At 37.1% G+C, this 14,824-nt stretch overlaps 2 protein-coding genes across 6 annotated transcripts; one reads left to right on the top strand and one right to left on the bottom strand.

Annotated features, from left to right (window-relative positions):
- The first annotated feature begins 151 nt into the window (after positions 1–151).
- LOC114879202 lies at positions 152–8,482 on the top strand. Of its 4 annotated transcripts, none has more exons than XR_006829902.1 (7): positions 152–894; positions 965–1,072; positions 1,603–3,171; positions 3,235–3,790; positions 3,868–4,582; positions 4,651–4,874; positions 7,770–8,482. XR_006829902.1 is itself a non-coding variant. In XM_046287848.1 (6 exons), exons 2-6 carry the CDS (start codon positions 1,064–1,066, stop codon positions 4,751–4,753), a joined length of 2,952 nt encoding a protein of 983 aa, XP_046143804.1. In that variant the 5' UTR covers positions 152–894; positions 965–1,063; the 3' UTR covers positions 4,754–8,482. The 4 variants fall into 4 exon arrangements, 1 of the variants encoding a protein (XP_046143804.1); XR_006829900.1 differs by having other exon boundaries at positions 6,957–8,482; XR_006829901.1 differs by having other exon boundaries at positions 4,651–7,066.
- LOC114879200 (ATP-binding cassette sub-family C member 4-like) lies at positions 6,932–14,748 on the bottom strand. Of its 2 annotated transcripts, XM_029193903.2 has the most exons (17): positions 14,455–14,748; positions 14,191–14,301; positions 14,001–14,113; positions 13,753–13,868; positions 13,331–13,462; positions 13,056–13,247; positions 12,667–12,975; positions 12,015–12,578; positions 11,634–11,939; positions 11,355–11,540; positions 10,786–11,290; positions 10,467–10,697; positions 10,144–10,380; positions 9,798–10,060; positions 9,281–9,720; positions 9,078–9,207; positions 6,932–8,903 (listed from the first exon to the last, which is right to left on the bottom strand). In XM_029193903.2, the coding sequence occupies exons 1-17, from the start codon at positions 14,526–14,528 to the stop codon at positions 8,694–8,696; spliced, it is 4,119 nt and encodes a 1,372-aa protein (XP_029049736.2). In that variant the 5' UTR covers positions 14,529–14,748; the 3' UTR covers positions 6,932–8,693. The 2 variants fall into 2 exon arrangements, with proteins under 2 accessions (XP_029049736.2, XP_029049735.2); XM_029193902.2 differs by having other exon boundaries at positions 13,753–14,113.
- Between the last annotated feature and the right edge of the window lie 76 nt (positions 14,749–14,824).

The raw sequence follows: 14,824 nt of genomic DNA, 5'->3' as shown, positions 1-14,824 counted from the left end.
CGAAAATAGAAACGAAAAGATATAAATTTTTAATTAAAGTTTTCTTTCTTTTCTTTTCTTTTATTCATCCCTTTCGACCTACATAGAATTCACTGTCTACTTATAACTCTTCGCTTCGGCGCGAAGTTAATCCGTGTAACGAAGCGTATCGAGGGTATAACGTAACATTATTATCCTCGTTTAACCTTCAAACTAATAAGTAGGGTATTAACAATAAGCGATATATGAAAAAAGATGAAAAACGTTGGTGTCTCGGAATATTACATCGACTCGAGTAAGTTACATCGTACTGTACTTGCATAACGATACTCTCTATGTACATATATTTATGTATGTGTGTATACATTGATTGATTTGTAGACAATAAATTTTAATTTTGCATCCGATACGATAATTATTTAATAATATGACCTCAATCGTAATATACTGCATTCATTTGAAATATTTGTAAAGTTTGGGGATTTAAAAAAAAATAAGAATACATAGTTAAATTGCGATAGAGATTCAGGTATTAGAATTTCTAGTTACGTCAGTGCAGTGGCGTGTTTTAGGGCGTTGAAACGGGGAGAAAAGGAGCGAATGCCGATCGATGCATTGAGGCGCCAGGCCCTGAGCTCAACCCTGTTTCGTTCCATCACCCTTACCCTGGTCCGGCATGCCCTGCAGGCTGCAGCAAACCTGCCCTCCGGGCTTTATTCTTTAGTATGCAGTTGCGCATCAACTTGTTCACGGCAAGTACTTTTAACGTTTCTACGAATTTCGACGTTTTTGTTGTGACGCGACACGAATCGATCCAGACCCAGATCCAGACCGTGTTATAATTCGCGGCTGATATATTTTCAGTTTTGTGCATTCTATTATTTCAAAGCTGTTCGAAAGCGATGATACCGAACGGTGCGAGTCTTTTTATTTACCGTTACTGCGACTGTTGTTACTTACAATTTCAAATTTTCACTTATTTCAGACACATAATTATCGTGCTACGAGGCTAGTGATTACTTGGTGTTATCGATTCGAAGCTACGTTGTCAAGCTTGCTATTGTGATGTTCGATTCACTGACAGATGATTATGGTAAATCATTTTTTTATGTATTTTCACTTTAGTACACTTTAATAGTGCTCTAAATTGCGATATAAATTGAAATAGAAGAAAAAAAAAAAAAAGAAATAGGAATTAGAGATCAGAGATCAGAGATTTGATATTATGTACGTATATCTGGAAACACACTTGAGTGAATATTTGATTATTTACCCGGTGGTTATTTCAAGTGGTTATCTCAAGTGGTTATCTGAAATATACCGTATCTACATACTAGAGAAATGAATGTAAGTATTACATACATATGTATGTACATCTTTCAAGTATTTTTATCGTTTCCGTTAAAAAATAGATACTTAGGTCTGTGAAGAAAGTGTCGAGTACTATGTTTATCGTAAAAAAGACAGAATAAACCTGGGTATGTAATCAATATTATCATTGGTATGATGTGCATTTTCATATCTTGTTTCGACTTTTTTTCTTATCTTCTTTATATAAATACATATATGTAGATATTTATAGAGGATAATTATAGTTTGGTCGAATTTGTTTTTCTTTTCCAGGAGATAGCTGATGCCGGAGGTGGTTGTAAACAATACCGTCTAGTTTTGGTATTATTGGTATTATTTTTTCTGTTCGAGTGGACAGACCGCGTGGTGGTAGCTGGCGATTGCGGTCTGGCCGAGTTAACTTGCCGAGACGGGCATTGCGTACCGATCGATGCTTATTGCAACGGACGAGATGATTGCGGAGACAACAGTGACGAGCCAGCTATGTGTACACCCTGTAATCGTACGTATCACGGCCGAGAAGGACGTACGTACAAATTGGATCTTCCGAGACCTGCCGAGGAACGTTTACCGTTCCTTTGTCATTTAACGTTCACCGCTGCTGGTCAAGGATACGGTGAATTGGTCCAACTGTTATGGGACGCGTTTAGCGTAGGCAGGGTAGATCCAAACACCGATAGCTTCGTCACCAGCTGCCCGGAAGGATCGTTGCAATTAGCCGAATTAGGTAGACATTTCACCGGTGGCTCTTGGTGCGGAGTCGGTGAAGGAAAAGCTAGCTATTATAGCGAGACCAGTACCGTAACAGCCTCTATACGACTATTTCACGCACCTGCTTCCGTTCCGTTCGAATTTCATCTACGATATAGATTCGTAGCCCGCAACGAAGCTGTTGCTAGATTAGGTAAACCCGAGGTTCCTATCGAGAGGGGTTCACCGGTACCTGGTACTTATTGTTCTCGAAATTTTTACGAATGTCATTTGAACCAATGCAGACTGCAAAGTCCAAATTATCCAGGAGAGTATCCGCGAAACGCCAGCTGTTTGATCACCATCAGACAAAAAGAGGTACCGACTTGTAAGCACGCGATGATTTCTGTGAAATCAACGCCGACCGGTCCGTCCGGGATAACATCGGTTAACGCTACCTTGACCGTATGGCAAGATTGTCCTCCCGAGAAGGATCGGCTTATCTTTCGCGACGGTGTTCGAGCCGAAGATCCAATTTTATTGATATATTGCGGAGGAGCTTTACCGAGAATCACTGCCAGAGGTCCGACGATGCAAGTAGAATTTCAAAGTTCTCCGATAGCTATACCTCTTGGTGGTTCCGCATTGCGAATCGAACTCGAGATTCAAGTGGTTTACGTCGATTCAGACGGATTGGACTACGCGAAAGATCCCCAAGGTTGTCATTTTTTTGTAAATGGTACTAACAAAAGAACCGGTGTATTGAGAGCACCGCAACACGCACTGCCACCAAATTCTACCTGTACCTGGAATATCAAAGGATCCGCAGGGGACAGAGTGTGGATATATTTTTCTTCTTATTCTCAGAGGGACTTGACGGACTTGAGTCAAGTTGAAAACAATGCTAGTTCTCGATCGGATGTGCCGTGTGCAGTGAAATTTATTTTTTGGGACGGTACTCCGACTACTGGACTCGCAATGGCTACCCTTTGCGACGATACGCCAAAGTTGTGCGCGCATGCAGCTCTAAGGAATATCACGAGAAGTACAAGACCGTGTACAACGGAGGAAAGTTACATTACGGTAGCACCGTCTTTGACTTTACACATGGAAGCTACTTTCGGCACTGCTCTTCATACAGTCAATTTTAATGTAAGTATCGTTACTTATTCATCTCGTTTATAATATATCTATAAGAAGGTTATTTCTTAACAGGCACAGTACGAATTTATTTCAACTATACAAGTTGGCGAACCTTGGGGTGACGGTCTTTGTAGCAGAGTCTGGCGTAAAGTTCGAAGCGGAGAAGTAACATCACCGCGCGACGTTCGTCTTTTCGGAAGAGGAGGATCTGCGAGATTAGATTGCAGATACAGAATCGAAGCTGGTGCGGACGAACGAGTGCGATTAACGTTGCACAACGTTAGTCTAGGCGAATCGACCGTTTGTACGAGCGAACCAGATCCTCACACTGGTCGACCACGGTGTGTTCAAGAAAGCAACAACAACAACAACAACAACAACAACAGGCAAGCTCGTCTAGTTTTATACGAAGCTCCTTGGCGAGACGTGAAGCTTGCCAGAGCTTGTTTCTGTGATAATACCTCGCATCTTCCTTTCACGCACATCTCTTCGAGCAGAGCTTTAGAAATTACTTTTCTAGTCGATCACCAAGCTCCACACGAAGACTTTGAAACGCTCTTTTTCTATGCCAGTTTCGAACTCGTTCGAGCACCCGAGTGTCCCAGGAAACAAAGAGTACGCGGCGAAGGTAATTCTATATCATCGTTATAAATAGTTATGTGTTCTCTCTCTCTCTCTCAAGAGAAAAAATATTTTCTTCCAAAGGTGGTGAATTACGATTCGTCGCTCCTCCGTTATCGAGACCAGACATTTACTGCGAAGGACTTCCATGGTTGGTGGAAGCTCGCGAAAACAGATCCTTGTTTCTTCTTACTTGGGGCTGGTTCCTTCCCCTCGAACCTCCTCCTGTATCAGAAATGAACGAGCAAGCAAAGTGCCCGACTACCAATAGAATTCTTCTTTATTCCGGCTGGCCACCGAAACTTTTAAAAGTGGTATGCCCTGCTGAACCAGGTGCCAGAGAATTCACGGTTCATGTATTCTCCGAAGAATGGCTAGGAGGTACGGACGAAGCTAAATGGCCAGGTCCACCAAGACCACCCGCCCTTCTCTTGGACTTTGTCGCGAGAGAGTCTGGTCAAGCGGCAGCTTCTTGGCTTGAAATTTCGAAAAGCAGAGCCGCGTTACGTAGACAATTACGTTTACCCGAGAGAGGAGGAGGAGGAGGAGGAGGAGTGGAAAACGATACGTCACCTCATGCTGCAGACTGTCCTCATAAATGTCCTGAATTGGGTGCTTGCATCGCCGCCAGTCTTTGGTGCGATGGAAGATCTCATTGTCCATCTGGATTTGACGAAGCAAACTGTGGTAATGGTGCAAAATTGCTTGGGCTACTTCCTTCGGAAATGTGGCTCGTTTTGGCAGCTGTTGCTGGAATTATCACCGCTTTCGCGTGCTTCTTTGCGATCCTCATCACCAGGTAAAATCATACCTGTAATCTTCCATTACCCTGTAGTATCACGATATTACAATATTTTATTTCCCCAGGTCTAAAGCACGTACAAAAAGACTTCATTACAAGGGTACAAAGAAAAGCAATAGACCGAGACGAGCACCAACAGAAGAAACGTTACTCGGAGCGGCATCCTGACAACAGCAACCCGGTTTCGTGGAGTATATCCACGTAGACCGGGAGACTACTGTTTAGCAATATTCTCTCTGCTTTACCGTCCATTAACTTATTGCTACCACCTATCATAATTCTCATCAAGGTATTTTTTCTTTTTATTCTCTTTTCAGTTCATTGTACCATCATTCTCTATTATTCTATTATACATTTCTTATTCATTTATACGATACTTATTTATTGGTATTTATTAGCCAAGGTAGTAACTAAGTAAGTAAGTAAGTAAGTAAGTAAGTAAGTACTATACTTACGATATAGAAAGGGACACAAAGTATAGCCATATTGTTGAATTTGTTGTTAGAATTAGAGATACTGCAGGATCAACAGCTAGCCATTTTCAAACTCGTAAACGTAATGTGATTCAGTTAATATAATTATAATTACACACTGACGTAACGTTTCATGATCCAGAAAACCAAAGAGATCGTAAATGCAAGTAATATAATATATCGTTTCAAATTCTTATATGTAATACTTAAAATACTATACAGGTTGCTCAAAAGATATTGTAACTGCCAAAAGATACCTTAAGTTCAATTAACGAGTACGACATTTTTAGTAGCAACAGAAAGAGTATGATATAGAAATATAAAACATAATTATTCTCTATGCACAAGAATAACTTTTTCATATTTCATTCGTTTCTTCAGAGAATTTAAAAATACTATCAAGTACATAATCGTATATACATAAATACATATGTAGTTGCCATAATTTTATCGATGATGCCAAAGATTCATTTTTTCATATTATATTTAGTACCGATAGTTTTTTACGTCAATTTTTCAGTTTATTTTTATGACTTTTGCTCAAATATTTCATTGCAATGTATTTTAAACGAGTTTCATTGAAACATACGAAAATATAAAAATATGACGAGTTATCCAACTTGTAACTTGTTCATCGAATTCGTTGAAAGAAAAAACAACAAAAAAAAAAAAAAAAAAAAAAACCACAAAAGAATCTAAACATTGATGTTGATAATATGTGTTATATACATATATATATTTTTTTTCTTCTAAATATAAAAACTGCAAAAAGTACTGTACTCGTAAGGGAACAATTGTAGGTCAAGTTCCAGCGCACAAGAAATTATAAGAAAAATGAAGGGAATAAAAACAGGACTTAGCTAAAAGGGTAACGGTAGAAAACGACCAATTTTGAATTTTGCTACTGTACAAATTTGACAATTGGTGGTGAAATGCAGAATTGATAGCTTTTTACAATTCTTCTTTAAGGGTACAATATTATACATATAACAGTGTCGTCCTCATTTTTCTTGTACAATTTCTCTGTTTAATTCATAATTGTGTTTAATCATATTTCTTACTTATTTTTTTCCATTAATATGTACTTGTAAAAAATTCATTTCTTTTTGATCTTAAATAGTAGAGAAAATTAAACGAAATCAATAAACGGAACTAAAGTATAAAAGTAGAGAAAAGTTAGGGAGAATACTTCTTAAAATATTCTAAAAAGTAAAAGAAATAAAAAAAAAAAAGAAAAAAGAAAAAATCGCTGTTATACAATATTTAGTAGTATAATAGCGTAATAGTTGCACTAACAAAGCATAGAAGTAAGAAAATTAGTTGTGACGCAAAGTGTGTTGGACGATACAGAACGTAATAATTTATGATCATGTAAGCACATTGATAATGTTAAAGTGTTGTTATTGAAATATAACTGTTGTTACACGAACAACAAGGTATTGTAATGTTCAAAGAAAAAAAGAAAAAATGGAAAAAAAAAAGAAGAAAAATTAAAAGACGAATACGTTTGCCTATTAGATTATTTATAAGTAGATGACATATTTAAACGATCATATTCAAGGTGAATAAATCAAATCTAGTTTTTAATTAAACTATTATACATCTATCGATACATGAATCTTGAGTAACAGGATAGAATATTATATTTAATAAGCAGAAATTGTCAGGTACCCTTCTTAGATTCGAATGAGTATTAGCGTGTAAAAACTTATTCAAATCTGAGAAATTCTTCTTGTAAACACCATTATAAGGAATGAAAGTATAAATCTCAAGATGCATGTAGTAATTCTATAAAAAGAAAAATAAAGAACAAAGCGAAAAAAACCTATATATGTACATTATAGGTATTATAAGTGGAATAATTGGAAAATTAATGTTTAAACTACTGTGTATTTTAGTTTGGCCTGGAACGCTTCTAGTAAAAAGTTATGCCACGAGTGTGACTGACTGGGTATAGAAAAGCAAAGAGGAAAAGCAAAGTGAAGAGCATTGTTGCGAGATAGATTCGGTATGAAAGAGTACATTTTCATGTATCACATTTTTTCATCTGATGATTCATGATATGTTTTCAATATTTTCAATTCTAATCAATTACTAAACGCGTAGGAACTTTCTATTGTATGTATGTAATCTATTTCGTTCTAATCTATCTGTATTGTATTGTAAATAACGTGGCAGATTCACGTTTCTTTTAGGCTGTGTGTTACCTACTTTCGATTGTCACGTTCAGAATATTTTTAATCCAGACCATATATGTATAATATTATGTAGCTCAACTATAACTAGCGACGAATATTCAAAGAATCTTTGCGGAGGAAGATTTATACTAACTAAACCATTCTAATCGAGATATGTATGTACTTACACGATATACACAAGTACATCATATTGTAGAGTATCGAGAAAGAGGTACATTTTTTGGAGAGCAAACTATACTTCTCTTAGGATTTATTATTAGCGACGCAAGAAAAGAATTGAAATTGTATTGTATTGTATTGTATTGTATGTACCTACATGTACCAGGGTGTTGGGCTACGGATGGGCATCCTTTGAGAAAGTGGTTCAACAACTTTTTCCTTTAACAAAATGCTCGTTAAAGCTTAGTTTTTGATTCAAGTGATTACTCAGAATTACCTCAGTTACAATCCCCTGCAAGGATGTCGACTCGTAGCTGAATAATGCATTGGTAAACCTTTCTTTTTTTACGTAAGGGAAATCCTCATGGACACCACACCATATCAGGGTGGTCCTAGATCCTCTGCGGTGGAAGAGCTCTGATGAACACGTCCCGGAGGAGATCAACGGGACGGGACCACCGCTGTTGTTGCGGGGGAAAGGGTGGCTGGTCTTCCTCCTTAGGCGACGGCGCTGCTCCTCTTCTATGTACTAGAAGAACTGATGAACCCAACAGACATTGAAACTCTTTCTTTTCTTATTTCTCATTTAACATAAAAAGCATTAGGTTTTCAATAGGATATACCACCAGGTGTTTGCATTACTTTATAATATAATAGTGCGAGTATTATTTTAAGTTTCAAAGACCCAAGATAATGATGTATTTATACAAGTGTGTAGTGTATGGTATAAAGGAACGAACATTGATCTGCGCTATGGAGAGTTAAAATAGAGTGCAGATTTGATTGCCTTTTACGATTTAAGAGGAGTGAGTTTGTGACACAAAGTCACTCCTCTTGTTTAGAAATAATGAACGAGAAAGTTGATCGATTATTTCGATACATTTTAAACATTGTAGAGATAGTTGCCAAAGCAAACATTAGAAAAAATAATTATCAAACATCTTCCACAAACGTGTTTCCGTTTACTACCTACTTGCTACTTACATAAGTAGGTACTTGTTAAAATTTACTTAAAATGAGTGCTTCGAAAAATGGAATATTATAATAAATGATACGATACGATAACATGTCCGCTTTATTCATTTATTTTTTTGCAAACATTCCATGTTCTCGGTAATTTGCAATTTTTCATTTTTTTTCGAAGAAGAAGAAACGTAATATGTATATCTCTTTCTTCTTAAGGATATATATGTATACATATTCCGAAGAATAAAAATCCATTATTTTGATCCTTGTCTTTCTAAATTCTAAATCTTTCAAACTGTTTTCGATAATTTTTTAAAGTTCGCTTTGCATAATAGTATCTGACGTATCTGTTGTATCTGTTTCACCGGAGGTTCGACGGGACGACTGCCCGGTGATTTTCAAATAAACCTTTTCCGCTTCAGACCGAAGAGTTTGTGCCATCGTCGCATTTGTATTGTTCACCATCTGCGAGAAGATTCCTGTAGGTTTGTCGCGCAGCAACTCGTGAGCGCAGCCAAATTCCTGTTTTTTTATCAGAAACGGTACATTTTACACTTAAATTAAACTAAACATGTATACCTATATTGTACTCGTAACTTTTTTAAATAGGTTTGTGCTCGCTATTCGGACCGACTCCACCACTACTATGTCAATCTCAAGTGATGCTAGATAAATGGAGTTGAAAAATAATCATACCGCTATACGACCATCATCCATCACTATGATCCTGTCGCTGTCGATGATTGTAAGTAAACGATGGGCAACCGTGATCACTGTGCAATTTGCGAACCTCGTGCGTATGGTGTTTTGAATGAGAGCGTCCGTGCTGAAAGAACGATGAGATAGATAGAATTTCCGTTACGTTGCAACGTAGTAAAAATTCTAAGAACAATTCTTACCGAGAGTCGATATTGGCAGTAGCTTCGTCCAATACCAGGATCCGATTATTCCTCAGAATCGCCCTAGCTAAGCAAATCAATTGCCTCTGACCGGTGCTCAAATTGCTTCCACTCTGCGTTACCTTCTGATCCAAAAGATGATCGTTCAACTCAACCTGTCGAAGGCTCTCCCACAGTAAGGTGTCATCGTACGAATGAAACGGGTCCAAATTGTAACGCAAGCTGTCAGAGAATAAAAAGGGTTGCTGAGGGATGATAGATAGCCGCGAACGTAGTTCGTGCAGACCCAGCGTCTTGGTGTCTCTTTCGTCGATCTTGATCTCTCCTTCCAAGCCTTCGTCGAACAAACGGAACAACGCCGATATTAGAGAAGATTTTCCTGCGCCTGTTCGCCCCACCACGCCTACTTTCCATCCAGCCTCTATGGTTACATTCAGATTCTGAATAGAGAGAAGAGAAATTAGAAGAAATTCAAACCTATGTACATATACATGTACATATGTAAATATATTGAAACCTTCAAAACAGGAGTTGAATTTTTGTCGTATTTCAAGGTGATATTCCTTAAAACCACTTTTCCATGGTTTGGCCAGTCAGCTGGCGGAGGATCATCGCTCTTCCAAGAAGGTTCTTTCGGTAAATCAGTGTACTGTAAAATTCTTTCCACCGCGGTAATTTGTAAGATCATATTGCTACTTTGTTTCACGCCATACTGCAACAGGCCAATCAAAATCATAGACTGCGATATCGCTAGACCAACGTCGCCTCCCAAAGTATCACCTAAAATGTTTTAACGTTTCAATTTTTTTTTTCCAACAAACATTTTTCTTTAGGCAGTAAAGTAATTAAAGTAAGTAAAGTACCTGTGTTTAACAGGATGAAGGAAAAGCAGACGCATCCAATGAAAAAACAGGCGGCCAAGTCGAGTAACAGACCAAAAACTGCAGAAACTGCGAGCGTCATGTACCATACACCTGTGTGTACATCTTGTAAATCATCAAACTGCTTTCGCAAAAGATCTACGATGTCTGATCCACTGGTTCTGATGGTCGTTAAACCGGTTAGCGTAGCGTTTACGTGAGAGAACATTGGACTCTTTGCTGAAATTTCAAAAAATACAATATGAAGGGTGAAGAGTCCTGTTTCTTACTTAATTCATTCTAGACAGCATATTATATGCACTTGCCTACAGCTTCGAGACGTTTCACATTCTGTGCAGTTTTCAGGTACAGCAATCTCAAATGATAAAATAGGAGAAATAATATAACCAATGGAATGATCATCCAATAATTGACTACAAGTATCATCAAGAGGACACCGAATATCACGATTAATATTTGAAGGGTCTCCAACATGGTCTTTGGTAGTAACTCATCCATCGCGCCCACGTCCTTTGAAAATCTATTCAAGATTCTACCTATTATGTATGTAGATATTAATTATACTTGTAAGAATATTCATAGTAACTATACATATAAGATGTGTGTGTGTGTGTACATACATACCAGATGTATTGTTATGGAAAAAGGACATCATTGCTCCGAGTACATTGGAAAACATAGAGTTGTGGAGATTCTTGCCAGCATCGGTGCAGATTTTCATAAAGAACAGATTTCGTACTAATACGGTTACGATGCAAGAAATGATGCAAAATATATATAGATAGATAGCACCGTCGGTGGGTAAGAGTCCATTGTCATCCAAGGTGAACATACTAGATAAGAATGTATTGTTAAACATATAATCGTATCCAAGGTTGTTCACTGAATCTGTTTTGTTCGTCACCAGTCTTCTCACAGTTTCCAGGTTTGTCCAATAAGAGACCCAGTAATCGTTGCCACCGGTAGCTGTTTCGGACACGATGATAATGAAAAGCAACCCGAACAACGTATAATAAGAGCCACCGTGATGAAAGTATTCTTTGTAGACTTTATTGGCAACGTAACCGCTTGCTATTGCCTCTGATTCTCCTTTTGCTTCGAATCGTTCATCTTCGTAGTCATAGGAAACCTGTAAAGTGACTTGAATATAAATGGGGTTGGTTTAGATAATAGAAAAAGAAATTACTAATTACCACGCTGCTGGCATTCGACGTTACAGAAACTCTGCAAGTTATTTTATTACTCGGTCCTTTCACCGCAGCATCCGAATTTTCAATTTGTTGTTTCTTCGTTTCCAATGTGATACGATTCATCAACTCGTTAAAGTCTTGGTTTGATTTTGACAATTCCTCGTATGACCCTTGCATTTTTACGGAACCCTTTGGAAATGGAAATGGAAATGGAAATGGAAATGTTATGTATTTTTTCTACAGTTATGTAGATTTCTAGTTACGTAGCAAGTTTCTACCTACTTTATCTAATACCACGATAATATCAGCCTGTTTGACAAATTGCAGTTGATGAGTAACCAAAATCCTCGTTTTACCGTCAAGGTACTTTTCGATGCATTTATGAAAAAGATGTTTCGCTACGCGTGCATCCACTGCGCTTAAAGGATCATCGAATAAGTAAAGATCGGCTCGTTTATAAACGGCACGTGCCAGATTCACTCGTGCCCTTTGTCCACCGGATAACGAGCTACCTCCTTCGCCAACGTTACTCGTGTCACCCCGAGGAAACTGTTTAAAGTCCCTGGTCAAAGCGCAAGCCTTTGTCACCTGGAATACATAGATAGCAGCGTCCTAGAATTCGATTGAAAATCTGAGAAAAGTGAAAGAGAAAATAAAACTTACAGCAATGTATCTAGCTTTGTCATAAGGTTGCCCAAAGAGGATATTTTCCCTGATAGTTCCAGAAAATAGCCATGGTTCTTGACTAGCGTAAGAGATTCTTAAATTTGAAGTGTCGACGATGTAATCTTGGTTATTCTCTTCGAATTTCGGTTTACAGTGCATTTTCAAACTTCCAGCTCCGACAGTAAGTTCGTTCAAAAGTAAATAAAGAAGAGACGATTTACCTGAACCCACTGGACCTACCAGCGCGCACAATTGCCCACTCTGAATCTTGATCGAAACGTTGCATATAGACGGTGGCAATTGTTTTGCAATCCAATTTGCTGAAACACGTTCCAACACTATGGAGACAGCTGCGTGTTCTTTGCTTTCGTTTGAACTTGCCACTTTGTTACGGTTTGCGTCGATCATTCTGATAAATTCCACTTTCTCTTTCTCTTTCTCTTTCTCTTTCTCTTTCTCTTTTCTTAATTTTACTTGTTTAAACTTTAACAAGCTGTTCTGTTCAGTATCGAGAAACGATGAACTTTTCTCGTTTGATTGCTCCTCTAATAGTAGAAATTTCTGAAATAAGTTGCAATGATTTTAATTTCCTATTGTTTTATTGTAGGTAGCTATGGTAGCTAAGATAGCTTGAGAAATAGAAAGAAACCTCTAATCTTTTGATGGATATCATAGTTTCGGTTGCCAGTATAAGTGCATTTGGAAAGAAATGCGCAGCTGAGAGCTGAAAAATCTCAAAATAGGTAGACAACATGTACGTTATCTCCGCGCTTAAATCGTTTCCCGTCAAGATAAACGATAGAAGAGTAAAAAAAAGTACGGTACGAGTGGTGAACAGCGAGAAGCCATAATACATAGCTCGAACGTATGAGGTAAACTTGATTTTCTTAATCTCGGCAGCTCTTATATTTGCCACGGTCTTCGCAAATGGTTCCTCCCAGGCGTACATCTTCACCACCTGATGAGCATATGTATCTATATGTATGTATATGTACATTGAATATTCCAAGTTCGATTCAACCGATTCTTTCTGTTTACCTGTATACCAGTTATTAGTTCATTCATCAATTGTATCCTCTTATCTGTCAGAAGAGCTATCATTTGTCGCATCTTGCCTGAAAGCTTGATGAAGATAGAATGAATTGGAAGTATTATTAACATTAAAGAGCTGATTGTGACAACAGTCAAGATTCCAATCTTTTGCCATATTATTGCGGCGATAATAATGATCTGTAAGATTAAAGATATCCATATAATAATAACCATATAACCATTTAAACGATTAAAGATTAAAGATTAAAGATTAAAGGTACTTGAAGTGGCGTGATCCAAATAAAATTTAAATAAAAACTGAGTTCATCGAAACGGCTAACATCGTTACTAAGAAAATTCACAATTTGACCCGGGGTAGTCTGAATCAAGGATCCTTTACTGAGTCTTAATACCTGCAATACGAATAAAAATTATACAATATTTCAAACTTGCGGAAGAATGATATTTTTGTAAAAATAAATCGTCTGGAAACAGTTTGAAATTTTACATTACAAAGTCAAATGTAGATATACAATATACTATAAATTATAAATTATAAATTATAAATTATAATATGCGTTCATTGAATATGTTATCTGTTAAATTCCAAGGACATCGTTTCTAAGAATGTTAATCACCGAACATGTTAAAAGACATTGTTAACTAAATTTCCAATGCGGTAAATGATAAATGCGATACATACTTTTCTGTAAATCAACGAGGAGCATGCGACGCGAAGTTTCATGCCTATTTGTAATGCCATCATGTCGCTATGATGCTGGACGAAGACGATTACTGTTATACACACTACCAAGCAACCTGCATAAATTAAAGCGTCTGATTCGGTGGTCTTTTTTATCTCGTTCTCAACTTTGAAGTAACTAATGATCAAAGACTGAAGAAGTGGATGCAATACAGTGAGGACCCCGTACTGAAAAAACATTAACAGACCCATGTAAAGGTGCTCCGACCAAAAGGCACGAAACAGAGCTTTTTCCAAGCGAGGTTCATTTTTCTTCTTATTATTCTGTTTCTTCAGTTTCTTCACTTCTTCTTTCCAGTACCTACAAGCAACCGGATTTCAATTTATTGTAAATTCTAATAACTTTCCAACTATACAATAAAAAAAATAACGACTTACCCTTCAAGACGATTGCCAAGTCTTTCAGATTCATCTACTCTTAATGGACGATAGAGATCCGATAACGTCAACTGTTTGTGAAATCCTTTCCAAAATAATTCTTTCGTCCACCTATCATATATTCTATCATATATTCTATCATAAGCGTAGGAAAAAAAAGATTCTTCTTTTTTCTCTAATTCTAATTCCAAGTATTATAGTAGTAACAATAACAAATAACAAATAACAAATAACAAATAACATATAAAGTGATAAAAAACATACCAGAAAAACAATTTGTTTACTAGATTCGCATTTTCTTTCGGATTTTCCTTGGTGTGCACTAATTTTGGATCCATTCTGTTAAAAAGTCTGGCCTTACTAACGTTTCAACAATATTTCTTACAATATTTATGTCGACTGATAACATAATGCATAGTAAATTTCACCTTGAAAGATTATACGATCATGATTTCAATTCCTTTTCTACATAAACATCATTTTCAGTTTCACTTGTAATTCGAGTGTCGCTCGTAAACCGTATTTTTATTATCTATGAAAAATACGAAAATTATTTCCTACAAGTATGAAAGTTAAATTTCAGTTGAAACGCAACTCTTGCGGGAGAGTGTCGTGTATATGTTCTGTTATTATA

The sequence above is a fragment of the Osmia bicornis genome, chromosome 11 (genome assembly GCF_907164935.1).
Source record: "Osmia bicornis bicornis chromosome 11, iOsmBic2.1, whole genome shotgun sequence".
Classification (NCBI taxonomy): Eukaryota; Metazoa; Arthropoda; class Insecta; order Hymenoptera; family Megachilidae; genus Osmia; species Osmia bicornis.
This window is presented reverse-complemented; position numbering and strand designations above follow the sequence as displayed.